This window comes from Macaca nemestrina, chromosome 6 (assembly GCF_043159975.1).
Source record: "Macaca nemestrina isolate mMacNem1 chromosome 6, mMacNem.hap1, whole genome shotgun sequence".
NCBI classification, from domain to species: Eukaryota; Metazoa; Chordata; class Mammalia; order Primates; family Cercopithecidae; genus Macaca; species Macaca nemestrina.
Window position 1 is genome coordinate 21,681,906 of NC_092130.1, and position 14,143 is coordinate 21,696,048.

Here is a 14,143-nt window from a genome sequence, read left to right on the forward strand (position 1 = left end):
TGGACGACATTGCCCTTTCCTTCTGATTGAACAAATGTCAAGGGGACTTTTCTGAATTTTCCCCTATCCCATGCCCTGACTATTGAGCATGATGAAACAACAATTATAAAAAGAATGGGCTGGGCGTGGTGGCTCACACCTGTAGTCTCAGTACTTTGGGAGGCGGAGGTGGGTGGATCACCTGAGGTCAGGTGTTTGAGACCAGCCTGGCCAACATGGCGAAACCTTGTCTCTACTAAAAATACAAAAATTAGCCGGGCCTGGTGGTGTGGCCTGTAGTCCCAGCTACTAGGGAGACTGAGGGAGGAGAATCGCTTGAACCTGGGACACAGGTTGCAGTGAGCCGAGATCACGCCACTGCACTTCAGAGCAAGACTCTATTTAAAAAAAAAAAAGAAAGAAAGAAAGAAAAGAAAAAGAAAAAAAAAATGGGGTGGGTGGGGGAGGGTAAGGGAGGGAGGAAAGCTGATTTTTCATGGTGAGAAAAAAAAGAAAAAAACATATTTACAGTATGTTTTGCTCATACTGTCGTATACCAAATATTCCTACTTTTGAGATGTCAGTGACAGACATACGAATGGTTAAATTAATGTAAACATCTCACTTTAAGCTCTTCTTTCTGCCCACTGTGACCCCAGGTGCTGGGCTGGCAGGTGGGGCTCACACTCTGGGACTTGCCTCTTTACCCTCTGCACACAATCTCCAGCAGGGCAAAGAGGACCCAGTCTTAGATGAACAGCACCAGTTTTTCAGGGCACTCTTGCTTGCGCCACAGAAGTTTTCCCTGAGAATGGTGACATTCAGAGAATTACTTCATCTTTAACTTTCCAAACTCTATTTCTACCAGGAAAAAAATGGATGTAGGCAGGTTATGGAATCGGTGTAAGGATCCCTGAAGTGTTTTATTCCACCTTTTTCCTTTTCAATGTTACAGTAACACCTACTTCATTGGGACCCACCTAGTTCAGAATTGTGATCATTAAGACAGGGCAAGTGACTAGGAAGTCTTGGTTAAGCAAATTGCCCATGTAAACAAGATTAGAGGTGCCACGTTTAGGCCATTTAAATGTTTTCAAGGCCTATTTACCTCCAACTGCCACTCTGTTAATTGTACATGGTTCTTTTTTTTAAAGCTGACTCCTAAAAGACCTCTTCCCCATCAGTGCTCCCTTAGTCTCCTGTGGTTACTACATGCATGTTTATTCCCCAAGAACTAAGCACTGCAATGTCACATGGTGGTGATAATGGTGAACACAGCCACCGACTAGGAGGGCTTATTCCCAGCCTGGCTCCCAACCACCCTTAAGGTAGCCTGTCTATTGTCCCTCTTATACAGATGTGGAAACTGAGACTGAAGCTAAGTTGGCTTGTCCCCATTTACACAACTAGCAAACAAGGAAGCCTGGGATTTAAGCCCAGACAGATTGACTGGACTATGTTAAGCCACTATGCTATATTACGTTTCTATATTCAAGCCACTAGGTTAGGCCCATAAGGGCTACAAAATTCTGCCCATAAAATCTTTCCCTGTATTAGGGGAGACATGACACCAAAGTAAATAAGGAAGATCTGTCTGGGAAAGGCTGGGCACCCAGCTGTGGAAGTACAGAGGAAGGAAAGATGAAGGAGAATTCAGAACAGGTTGCCTCCATGAGGAGCAAGTGGGATTCAGGCCCAGGGAGATGGGGGCAAGGAGCACTTTCAGCAGAAGGACTGAAGACAACCTTAGCCAAGAAGCAGAGGCAGACGTGTCCTGGATAACGTGTGGTGTGAACAGTAGGATTCACAGATTCTATCATGATTCCAGCTGGCTTTCTCTCCCAGGTAGATAAAACGTTTGAAAAAGTTACCATATATCTGAGTTGTGGTTTTTTTTGTTTTTGTTTTTGTTTTGTTTTTGTTTTTGTTTTTGTTTTTAAAGCAACTCTAGTGTCGACTTCTGGAGACTCACAAAATGTCCTGTTAAAAAATAAAAATATGGTAGTCAAAACAATTTGGAATGTGGTGCTCCCTGGATCACTATCTTGGACATCCACAATTAAAGTCTCTGGGGCATCCTGCAGTTAAATAAAAATGACTATTTCATTTAGTTTGCCAAACTTATTTTGACATACAGAGTCCTCTTCTGCATGTTAAGAACACTTAATGTCATATGAAAAACTTTGGAAAATGCAACTATATTTTAGATTTAAAAAGAAAAATGCAGAGATACCTCTTTCTGCTCTTATGCAGGTGAAGCAATTGGTAAATCCTGGTCCCAGACTACCTAACTGTGTCTGTTTTCCAGAGCCAAAGACTTGAGTCACCAACTATGCTCAGTCTTTGTCCATGGAGATGTCCTGTTCCCTTCTCCTGAAGCTTATGCTGCTTAGAGCTTGGATTTCAGGCAATTGAGGCCTCAAAGGACTTCATTATTCAAGAGATAGGCATCCCCAAGAAGGCTGTCCCATGCCATTGGAACCCCCGCTGATGTAGTGATTCCAAACCCTAGCCATGTCCTGGATAGTCTATGCATGAAAAATTAACAAAAAGGCCAGAGTAATTTCACAAAAATAGTATCCATATACTGATGTTTTTCTTTTCCACCTTGCTGAAGCTCAGGTTGGCTCTTCTCAACCCTAGATATCATGCAGCCCAGGACCAAATCCTATGGAATTGTCATTTTTTCCATGCACATATTCAGTCGGTGCAAGATTTACCCACTCACTTACCCCGCTGTTCCTGATTAGCTCATAATTTTTTTTTTTTTTGAGACGGAGTCTCCCTCTGTAGCCCAGGCTGGAGTGCGGTGGCATGATCTCGGCTCACTGCAAGCTCCGCCTACCAGGTTCATGCCATTCTCCTGCCTCAGCCTCCCGAGTGATTAGCTCATAATTCTTACACATGTGGTGGTTTGGGGAAGACCACATTCCACCCTCTCCAAACCCTCCCAGCTCTGCAGAACTTTGTTTTGTCTTTGTTTTTATCAAAAATGTAGAAACGGTAATGAAAAATGCATTGCCTCTCAAAGCAATAGTTTTCCGAGCTTCCGTCAGAGAACATGATCATCCAGCTGCTGGGGAAAATGGCAGAGCCACCATGGTCTTGTGATGTCCTGGCACATGGTGTTGAGAGGGTGGTGTCCTCATGGGAATCTTTATGCACTCCGCTTGGGCAAGTAAGCATGCCAACGGCATTTCTGGAACATTCCAAGCTCCAGACACCCATCCCTCTCACCCACATAATGAATCTTCAGATTGCAGCACAGATATAAGAAAAACAACTCCTAAAACTCAAGATCTTCAGGCAGTTGTGCAGTGAGTTTCTCTATTAAAAGGGCCTCTTTGGCAGTATGTAGGCTTAGAAGCCACAGGCAGGGACCTTTTCCCATAATTTACTCAACAGCAAGGGTTCTGCCCTTGGAGTTTAGAAAGTCATGATTGGGATTCAGAGAACCGTAACGCTTTGATGTTACATGCAAAATTCTGGGTGTGGACAACATTGGTCTGAGAATGTTCCAGAAATGCTGTGGCATGCTGTCTTGCTCAAGTGGGGTACATGAAAATTCCTCATGAGGACACTTAGCACCTTGTACTAAGACATCACAACTTCTTTTGAAGAGAGTTTCCATAGCTCCCATCAGATGCTCAGAGAAGTCTGTGGGCCGATGAAGGTGAAGTAGGAAAGTAGGAGAGGGCCAAACCCACCCACTGGACCCATATATCATTAATTTCAATTTTTTGCTATCATGTATAAACTTGACTGTTTCATTTAAAAAAAAAAAACAAAAAACAAAAAAATTCTACATCTCCAGCTTCTCTTGAAACGGTTGAGAGTATCAGTGGCTGCGAGCAGGCATTCCTGCCCAGTGGCATTTGGTGGGAGCTGAGTCACTGCCCAGGCATGCCCTTGGCATCATCACCTCCATCCTCACTTCCCCACCCAGGGGATTCGCTCACTCCTGTTCGCAGCCTGGGCTCTTGGGGTGCTGGAGTTTGCAGCCCCAGTAGTCCAAAATAAAAAGTGCCGTTAGCTATGAACTGGCACATCAGTTAGCTTTGCTTTAGAACTTTTAATGTGGCCCTAAGTGGAGGCTTAATCTAGTTGATCTAACACTTATTTGGGTACCAAAAGACTGCTTCGATTTTTTTTTTTTTTTTTAAATTCTGGTCATTCAAATGGGATGTTTTCACAGTCCAGCTGATAAATGTTGGCTGGACCCACCAACCAAATTAGCTTTTTCCTTTGCTTTGAATCATATTGATACTGCCTGAGTTGTGTGACTATACTATAGGGAACTGCTCTTCAATGCCAGGCATGCAGAATAGATTTTGGTGGAAAGCAAATGTAGACTTGCACCTTTTGCTACAGGCTTAAAACTCCTGCTGCCTTTAGTAAAGTTGCCTGGACCTACCTGCAGCCCGGATGAAAAGATCCCTGGGGAGGCAGAGCCATGTTGGGCTGTCACACAGCAAAGATCCCCCCTTGCGCCTCCTTGTCTTTGGAGCGATAGCATCTCGAATTCTCCAGTTAAGGCTTGGATTGAAATACTGAGCTCCTGGTTTCAGTCAAACCTAGGGCTCACTTGAATCTTAGGGGGACTGCATTTCCAACTGATCCCAAGTCTTCGGGGGTTTAAGTTGGTCGGCATTTGGCAAAAGACAACTTCCTGTTTCTAAGAAAAAAAGGCTTATGAGGGCTTACGGAAAGGACTCCAGGAGCTTTTGGGCTGCAAAACGGCTCTTGCAAAACAACATTTGGATGATTTACGTGTAAATGAATCAGAAACATGTGGATTGAATTTCCTTGTGAATACAGATGGGTTTAAAAATTAACGGAAAAAGTGTTTGGCAAAATACTTTTTGGTTTTTGTTTTAATTGAATCTAAAATGCCAGGGGTGGGGGTAGGGAAGCCGGAGGAACGTGGGGGTCTCAGGGCTAAGAGCCCCGGGTGGCCTCCCTGTATCCACTTGCAGGATTTGTGGTACTGGGATTCGTGGGGTTTTGTTTTGTTTTGTTTTTTGTTTTTAAAAGGCACATTCTTCCAGACATGATCATTAGTAAACGAAGAGGGCCACTTCCTAGACGCAGTCATCACTGAAAACAACATTAATTTACATTTAGATTTGCCATAAAAAGAAAACAATGACTCTGCCTGACAAGACACTCAACCGTCATTGGGACGCCTGCCCCTTGCTTATAATGGCAGCATCTCTCTCACCTTGACATGTTTCAAAGTTGCCACCCTGTTTTAATTTTCTTACAGTTATCCTTTTATTCTTCCCACCAATCACACAAAGTGTGCCACATGAGATGGTGCCTATTTGATATAAGAGCACATACAGCCCAGAGAAGTTAAGCAATTAACACAGGGTCACACAGCTAGTTTAGCAGCAGAAGTGGTGGGTTAAAAATCCCAGCAGCTAACCTCTATCAGGTCCTCACTAGGAGCTGAACCCAGGCTAAGCACTTTGCATATATCATTTTATTCACCTCTCCAATAACCCTAAGTGTTGCTGTGATTCTAGCTACAGAAGCTGAGCTTTATAGCAGAAAAACCAGAGGTGGGACTCAGGCCTATCTGATTCTGTGTTCTCTAAATACCACCATCTGCGACCTCCTAGCTCTGAACGCTTTCAACAATTTTTGGTTACCTCAAACAGCCTTTTTTTTTTTTCCCCAGGATCTCATTCCAGCTTTCCCAGGCTACAATTTTCTAGGAAATATGGTCAGATCATTCCCAAAACGTTGAGTGAAGCCGTGATATGGAAGACATTCTGTAGTTTCATGCAAACCTGTCTTCTCCTCCCAGCTATGCTTTCTCCCAACTTTATATTCCCAGTGAACAAGGCCTGCTGTCGCTGGCATTTCCTTCTCCCAGCTCAAGGACCTAAGCAAAGGCATTCAAGATTTCTGCTTTGTGGCTCAGTTTTTGTGCTAATACAGAGGACAGGGAGAGCCATATTTTTTGTAGAAATTGCATGCAGTTCGGATGGACCACTTCTTTCTATTTTGGATGTGAAGGGGAGGGAAAAAAGAATGACAAACTGAAAATTCTCACTACTTTGCAAGGTTCGAAGCTGCAACTTTCGCAGTGGTATTCAAACTATGCAACTTTCCAGTTATGCCTTAAAATTGAAATCAGATTTGGAGGGATGTTTAGGATATTTTGTTCTTTTAAAGACACATGCCCATGCTGATTTATTATAATTTTTAATAAAGCACACGTATATTTTATAACGAAAACTCATTCCAGAGAAGATGAGAGCAAATTTGTGGTTAATATTTAAACAACATAGTTGTGTGTGGGGTTTGTTTTTTTTGTTTGTTTTTTTTTTTTGTTTTTTTTTGAGACGGAGTCTCGCGCTGTGTCACCCAGGCTGGAGTGCAGTGGCGCGATCTCCGCTCACTGCAAGCTCCGCCTCCCAGGTTCACGCCATTCTCCTGCCTCAGCCTCCGAGTAGCTGGGACTACAGGCGCCCGCCACCACGCCCGGCTAGTTTTTTGTATTTTTAGTAGAGACGGGGTTTCACCATGATAGCCAGGATGGTCTCGATCTCCTGACCTTTTTTTTAATCTTTATTACTTTTCTCAGTGAGAAGTTTGGATGCAAAAAAAAAAAAAAAAAAAAAAAAAAAAAACCATTGACTTCTGTCTTCTCTTTCCATAGCGATATCTGGCATGATTGTTCCTCCTATGTGAAAGAATTGCCTTGAAGAATTGTATTAATGAAGAGGTTGGATTCTGCTACAGAGAGTAATCTGATACAAGTCCCAGAGTGGAACTTTTAACTCAGGCCTTTTTAAGAGGAATCACAATAACTGCAGATTTTTAAACAAAATCACCGACCTTGCAAATACTGAAATTGGAAGAGGGATCTGCAAGTGCAGAGTGTTGGTTAAAGTTGTACCTCCCAAGTATTTGGGGGATATATTTATTCTGTATTGACAAAAGCAAATCCACTTTTTCTCTTTTTTTTTAAGCTTAATTCTGCAATCATTTGTCTTTTATAAACCGTAAAGCTGTATACAAGGGACACTATAAATAAGACTTCATGTTTTAATTTATGATGTTTTTTAAGCTGTGTAAAGGAAGAATGAAGTGGTGATATTTACAAAAAAGTAAAAAAAAGAAAAGAAAAAAAGAAAAAAAAAAAGCTTGTATGGGACAGAATAGGAATGCCAGTTAGACTTTTTAGAAAAACTAAGGGTCGGCTTTTGCGCCTTAAAGCATATCAAATGGTAGTTAGCTCAGACAGTGCATTTTCAATATCTAACTTAACATGCCACCCCTTAGCAGTGCAAGCTTATTTCTCTCTTTTGTATTGTTGTCTTAATTAACTGTGTAAATAAATGCAGCCTGGAAAGTTAAAACACGATGTAAGTGATCACATTTTTCCCTCTACTCGAAAATCCAGTGCCTCTAGACAGATTGTTAAAACTGCATATTTAAATCTGATCTCATTCTCTCCTTTTACTTAAGTCAGTTTCTTCTGAAGCCGATGGCCTCTCGAGAGCTTGGTGGCACACATACTGTGTGAGAATCTCCTTTGAGACTTCATGGAACAGGGTCCAGGCACAGAATTCCACACTCTGCCCTCCAGTTAACAAGCCAAAACCTCACGTACACTCCCCCATTTGCAAGTTTAAAGTTTACTCGTCCTAAATGCCGACTTCATACCTATCTTCCAAAAGTTGACAAAAGCAACGTGGCAGGTATTTCGATTTTCCCATTCAAGATACTGCCTCTATCAGTCGACCCTTACCATTTGTAAAATAATAGATTAAAACAACAGGTTAAGTGCTTTGGAATTAAGAGTTAAAGGGAACGGGGGAAAGGAAAGGAAGGTTGAGACCTCCAAAACATAGTTTTCTGTTCTATGGGAATTTTTGCTCTCGTTATCTGGGAAGTGTTCTTAAAAATAACAATTAATAGCAAAGATGCAGCAAAGCTCTGAGGATGCATTTGCCTGATATTCTTTTCTTTGCTCTTGTGTTTTTGTATGTAGTTATAAATACTGTAGATTTTTTTGTGATTTTTTTTTGCCAAAGTTGTTGTTCTATTTATACATTTTAATGTCTTAAGACATTTTTTTCAATATCACAAAAAGATTTTACTGCATATTTTGCAAAGAAAAAAAAAGCTCACTACCTTTAGCTTGCACATACTTGCAAAGTTAATTAAAAGGCTTTTTGTTTTAAAGGGGATTTTGTAAAATATCCATATAAATAATGTATTTATCTTTCGAATTTGTACATTGCTTTTCCCTTCTTCCTCTTCCTCCCACCCCCAATTTATTTTATTGTGTATGTTTGCTATGTGAAAAGTGCGTATTTGTTTGGTCACCTACACTTGTATTAGCTGTTTCAATGTGATTTTTAAACATTTCATTTATAGTTATTTTTAGTATTGTTATAAACCATGCTTCAGTTTTTTTAAATTTCCACCCAAAAGTCATTGTCTATTTTTGTATTATTTGTAAGTTAAGAAGTTTTTTCCAATATATGGCAAAAAAAAAAGTAGCATATTATTCTTGTAGTATTTAGTTCAGTAGATTTAAAAAAAAATGTATCCTTTGCTTTGGAAGCTTACAAAACAACCCTAATGCTGTTTTACTCTATTAATATGCATGGAATATCTCCCTTTGGAGTGACGCATTTTGTGCATTAAATTCTAGGGAGAAACTTCATAGAAATCAATGAACATACTTTCGTTCTTAAGTCTGCTTGTATATTTCCTCTGTCTTTCACATAAATATAAACCAGCAGATTGGATGCCTTAACAATGCAAATCATATTCATTTCACTTGTACATTGTAACTGTGCACCAGAACTGTCAGTCATCACGAACATTCTAAGAAAAAAGAAAAAGAAAAAAAGAAAAAAAAAAACAAATCGAAAAGCACAAAAGAACTGTTTTGTTACCTTAAGACAATGTAACTTTTTCTAGTAGAGCAAGAAATCATTTACAACAATGCTGCAACTGTGCATGCCCCCATATGGATTTTGCAATGGTTTTCACTAGACTGTCAGAGTGCGATTTTTATGGGTTGGGGTGGGTGGGGGAGGGGAGTTGTGGGAGGGTAAGGGAGGGAGGAAAGCTGATTTTTCATGGTGAGAAATAATAATGATGACTAATAATAATTTAAAAACTGGAAAACGTAAGCAAGGTGGACGCATTGCTTCTCGGTACTCAGAAAGGTTATCCGAATTTGCGTAGTAAGCGCTGGCCTGAAGATGTACACAAGTTAAAGCCATATTTTGTCTGGTGAGCCCCTTAGCTGTTTCTGAAGGAATGAACGGTCAGTCGGGAAGGTGTCCGGCTTAGACCTTGACAACAGACGCTACCCATCTGTCAGCCATGTGAAGTGGTTAGAACTCTTCTTGAAAGTCCAAAGAGCCTTTAAAATGTGTATAATTTGTGTTTTGTTGCTTCTATTTCTATTGATTAGATGAAAAGACATTCTGGCCCTCTGATCCTCTTTCTTCTCCAGAAAAGTTTCACAAATAAAAGATGTTCCCCTAAATACAGAATATGGCTTTAAGAAGAAAATGAAATGAAGAATTAAATTAAGATTTCAGTGTTGGGGGAAAAATACAGCTTCTGGATGACTGGATTGCATAACATTGCCCTGGCCTCACATTGTACTAGGATGCAGCTTAAATGAAGTCATCTCTAAATCTACTAACCTTTCACCTTCTTATCAAAAGTTTTTGAATAGACACACACTGTACAGTTCAATTGTTAGAGAACCTAACTACTGTAGAGATTGTTATAATTTTTTTTTTTTTTGCAAAAATTCAAGCTGTAAAAACTTTTCAACTTTCACAATATTTAATTAAAGTTACTTCCTGTCTGTGATGGCAGCTCCTAGTTGTGTATTCATTTCTCTATTTCAGATGAGCCAAAGTCCAACATAATATAAAAGGTCTGTGTTTGCAATGACTCAGATCAGTCTTGACACCCAGTGAAAAGGAATTAGGGTAGTCCTGGGACACCCTCTTTCTTATGTAGGTCCTTGGGGATTTGCTAATCTGGGATGCAAATTAAACACGCGCAGCGTACTGCTGCCCTCTGCCGGCGGTAGCTGGACGTGCACATGCCCGCACTGGTCCACAAAGGAGCCAAAAGCCCCCAACTTCAGCAGCCAAGCACTGAGATCCTCCTGCGTGATTGAATTGTGAATCCAGGAAGCGGCCATTCTAGAACCCCTATCCTTCGTGCTACAAGTCTGAACCAAGCTTTTCACACACAGTGCTAATTAATCCCAGCAAGTCTTCTGGTCAACTAATTATGTGCCCTGGCTCATTGAGGAGGAGGCATGTGTGAACTGAGCCTTCTGTGATCAATATTTTTTAACCCCACATGAATAAGGTACTTCTCCTATTGGACAGGAGTGAAACATTCCACAAATACCAGATAGGTACATACTCATGTAAAATTGTTTCACTTTGAATTCCATCATAATCATGAATCTCTTTAAATGCACACTCAATGATTTTCCTACTTTTACAGTTTTTGAACATGATGAGGTTAATGATACTTGTAAAATGCCTCAAAAACTCAGCAAATAGGCTGTAGACCAACAGAAACTTGATGGCCAGAGCTGATAGGATGGCAGCAACACAGTCAAGTGTGGTGAGCACTGTTTCGGCTTTGGAATAAAGCCCGATTTGAGTAATGAAAGAGTGTGATATATAAGTTAGAGAAGCTGCCATCATTTTTAAAGAAACAGAATTCTTGCTGAAAAGTTGGGCCATTCAATATATGTTTCTTTTGAATTCTGTGTTTGATATAGTTTCCTATATTAGATGCAGAAGATAAAGATTGAAGAGGCCCCTCTCCTCAGGATGCACACCATCTCAGAAAACACACACTTAATATTCGAATTGTGCTAGAATGGTTGGCCAGGCTGTGACAGGTGTGCCACAATGCTCCACAGAGCACAGCTGACGTCCATACCTCTGACACGCTGGCCTCTACGATCTTTAGGGGCTACCTCTTGGAAGTGCTCATTCACTCGATCGTTCATGTATTCACTCATGCCTGTAAACTTTGTGTGTTCCTATGCCTCTGATACTAGGCAAGACATGGTGGATACATCAGTGGGCCACGGTGATGTTATACCCACCTGGAGCTCATACTTGAGTGGGGCAAATGAACGTTAAGCAACCACTCAAATACCTGTAACAAACTAATAATGGTAATGAAGAAAGTGTCTAGAATGCTCTGAAGGTACATTGCAGCAGGATCTGATTTAACCTGAAGTGCTGGGAAAGGCTCCTAGAGAAAGTGACATTTGAGCTGAGGTATATAAGCTCAGCAGGAGCTAACCTGGTGGGCCTGGCACCTTAGGCAGAGGAAAGGAGGGAGGCGTAAGAACACTGAGCTTTGGGGCACATAAGGTACATTTAGGAACAAAAAGACTATGTGAGTGGAGTGTGCGGATGTACACAATGAGACTTGTGGGGCTTGGGAGTTCAATTCAGAACATGTCCTGAGCACCTACCATGTGCTTGATACTGTACTAGCTACCAGGTACACTAAGCAAACGGGCCATAGTTCCTGCCTGTAGGGCCTCTGTTGAGGCTTACAAACTCACAGCCCCGTATTTGTTCATAGGGGCTACGCAAAAATGAGGGGGTGGGCCAGGCGCAGCGGCTCATGCCTGTAATCCACTTAGGGAGGCCGAGGCGGGTGGATCACGAGCTCAGAAGATCGAGACCATCCTGGCTAACATGGTAAAACCCGTCTTTACTAAAAATACAAAAAAAATTAGCTGGGCGTGGTGGCAGCTGCCTGTAGTCCCAGCTACTGGGGAGGCTGAGATAGGAGAATGGCATGAACCCAGGAGGCGGAGCCTGCAGTGAGCCGAGACGTGCCACTGCACTCCAGCCTGGGCGACACAGTGAGACTCCATCTCAAAAAAAAAAACCAAACCAAAACAAGGGAGTGAACTAGAGGTAAAAACAACTGGACAGTGGGAGGGCTGGGGCCACTGGCAAGTGCATGCTCTGTCCAAAGTGAGAATCCCACTTGCTCCAGGCGATTGCTCCCATGTGAGAATGTGGACGGACCCAGTGTTGCCCCTTTCATTTCTCAAGAATGCCAGATATGTTACCAGATTATTTAAAAATTTGGCATAAAATTTTCATTTTTAAAATGTTGGCAACTTATCTAAAAACAGTGTTTTAAAAACACTGGCTTGGCCAAACAAAGTCCAGAATCCCCTAGGGTGTCAGTTTCAGACTTCTGACCAAAAGATACGTTACGAACGGTGATGTTCACACAGCCTGATTTGAGAGTCATAATGATGTGTCCTCTCCCTGAAGATCAAGGAAGACTGCAAAGAAGAGGATGCTCCAGTGGTGGTCTACAGGATAAGAGTTCTCCAAACATATAAGGGAAAGTAGGTCATGGCAGGTGCTGGTCAATGCCCTGGCAGCTGACTCTATGAGAAAAAAAATTATTACCATATATCCAAATAGGAATATGGAAAATTGGAATCGTGTGCTTGTGAAAAAAAATCCCGTCTTCTGCAGTAGCTGTATTCAATGTGCAAGTATAGGTCAGTTTTTAAAAACAACAACAACAACAACTCTGTTTGCCTTGCAGAAAGACCCTTATGAATGAATCCATTTTTAAGTATACTTTCAGTGAAGTGGACCCTTTCCAACACACCATGCTCAGAGCCACACCTGCCCTAGCATGCTCCAAAATCACTCATGTCATCAAGAATTTTGCTCCCAAGATTATCTCCTCTCTCCAGAACCATTACATTCTCTTTCCTCAATGTTACATTCAGACCAGCTTACAAATGTGATCCCATTGAGGAAAAAAAGATTTGACCTCACTTGGCTTGTAAGCTAGCCACAGTCCTCCTGCTCCTGTTAATAGCAAATCTCAAAAGAGTTGTCTACGTCTGCTATCTTCTCTTCTTCATTTATACTTTCTCATTATTCATATTACAATATATGTTTATTGTAATGATGAAGAGTGGAGAGTCTTCCATGTTGTAAACAAGGGATCTCAATTTATATTTTAGAAGTATCGTCTTGGTTGCTACAAAAAGAACAAGTCGGAGGGAGACAGAGGGAAAATAGAGGACACTAGGAGGCCATTGCAGTTGTGCATGCAAGGAATGAACAGCTTGGAGTAGGAGAAGAAAAAGGAGGAAAATAGGATTAAAAAATATTTAGGCAATAGAACCATCAGGCTTTGGTGACTGATTCAATGTTGGGTTTGAGGGAGATGAAAAAGTCAAGATAAAGCTCAGTTTTGTGACTGCTGGTAAAGAAATGGTTGATGTCTCTGTTTGAGCTGTTTCCTTGCTCTGGCGCTCAATAAAGAAGTCCCTTCCTCGAATTGCCTTTGCTTCCCTTCCCTCTTCCAAATATAATCCTCTTCTCCAGAGGCTTCTGTATTTACATTAGGAATGAAATTCAGTTTCCGGAGCTGGAAACACTTTGTTACTTTTTTTTTTTTTTTTTAACTTAAGCATCAAGCAGTTTTATCTCTTCTCTCTGGAGAGTTATGCTGCAGTGGGACTGATTTTTATCTACTTAGCATACATTTTTCCCACTGATTGTAGAATTTTCACATTCTATATTAAGAACAAACGTTCTGGGCCCTGGCATTAACCACAGGCCTGGTGGTTGGCCTTCTGTAGGAAATATCCTGCACTGGGAATTATCTTATAAGGAAAATTTAGTACTCCACAAAGACCCTGATGAAATGTCAACACAAAGGAAGGAGACCCATTGAGGGCGATTCATTCAATAACATTGATATGGATGGGATTCTGCCAGGAAAGCAAGGAGAAATGAATGAGAAACAGGCATTACCCATGGCCTTCTCCGAAGCATTTATTTACACTGTATCTCCTTACTGAACATCTTTGTGTCAAGTTCTGTGCTAAGGGCTGGGAATATGATTTATGTCTTAAATAGACCTATTTCCTTCATTGTTACGCCTAAGGAGGATAGAGACATGACTCAATCACACAAACATATAATTACATACTATGATAAAATGCTCTGTAACCCTAACATATCTGAGTGAGCATGTGACTCTATCTCTGCATAAAGTCGAGCCTAGCTCAACAGACAAAATTAAAAGGGAACCAAATTCCTTATTTAGACCCATCAAAAGTTCTTAAAGGAAT

General features: G+C 41.2%; 1 protein-coding gene across 13 annotated transcripts in view; it reads left to right on the top strand.

The window, feature by feature from the left end:
• Positions 1–9,840, top strand: part of LOC105482354 (EBF transcription factor 1) — a 411,036-nt gene extending 401,196 nt beyond the window's left edge. For all 13 annotated transcript variants that reach the window (XM_024792976.2, XM_011742390.3, XM_024792977.2 and 10 more), the window contains one exon: positions 6,650–9,840. Coding sequence is in view for 7 of the 13 variants with exons in the window: in XM_011742390.3 (XP_011740692.1) it covers positions 6,650–6,681 (32 nt within the window). In the remaining 6 variants the exon portion in view is untranslated. The remainder of the gene's footprint in view (positions 1–6,649) is intronic.
• Positions 9,841–14,143: the final 4,303 nt, after the last annotated feature.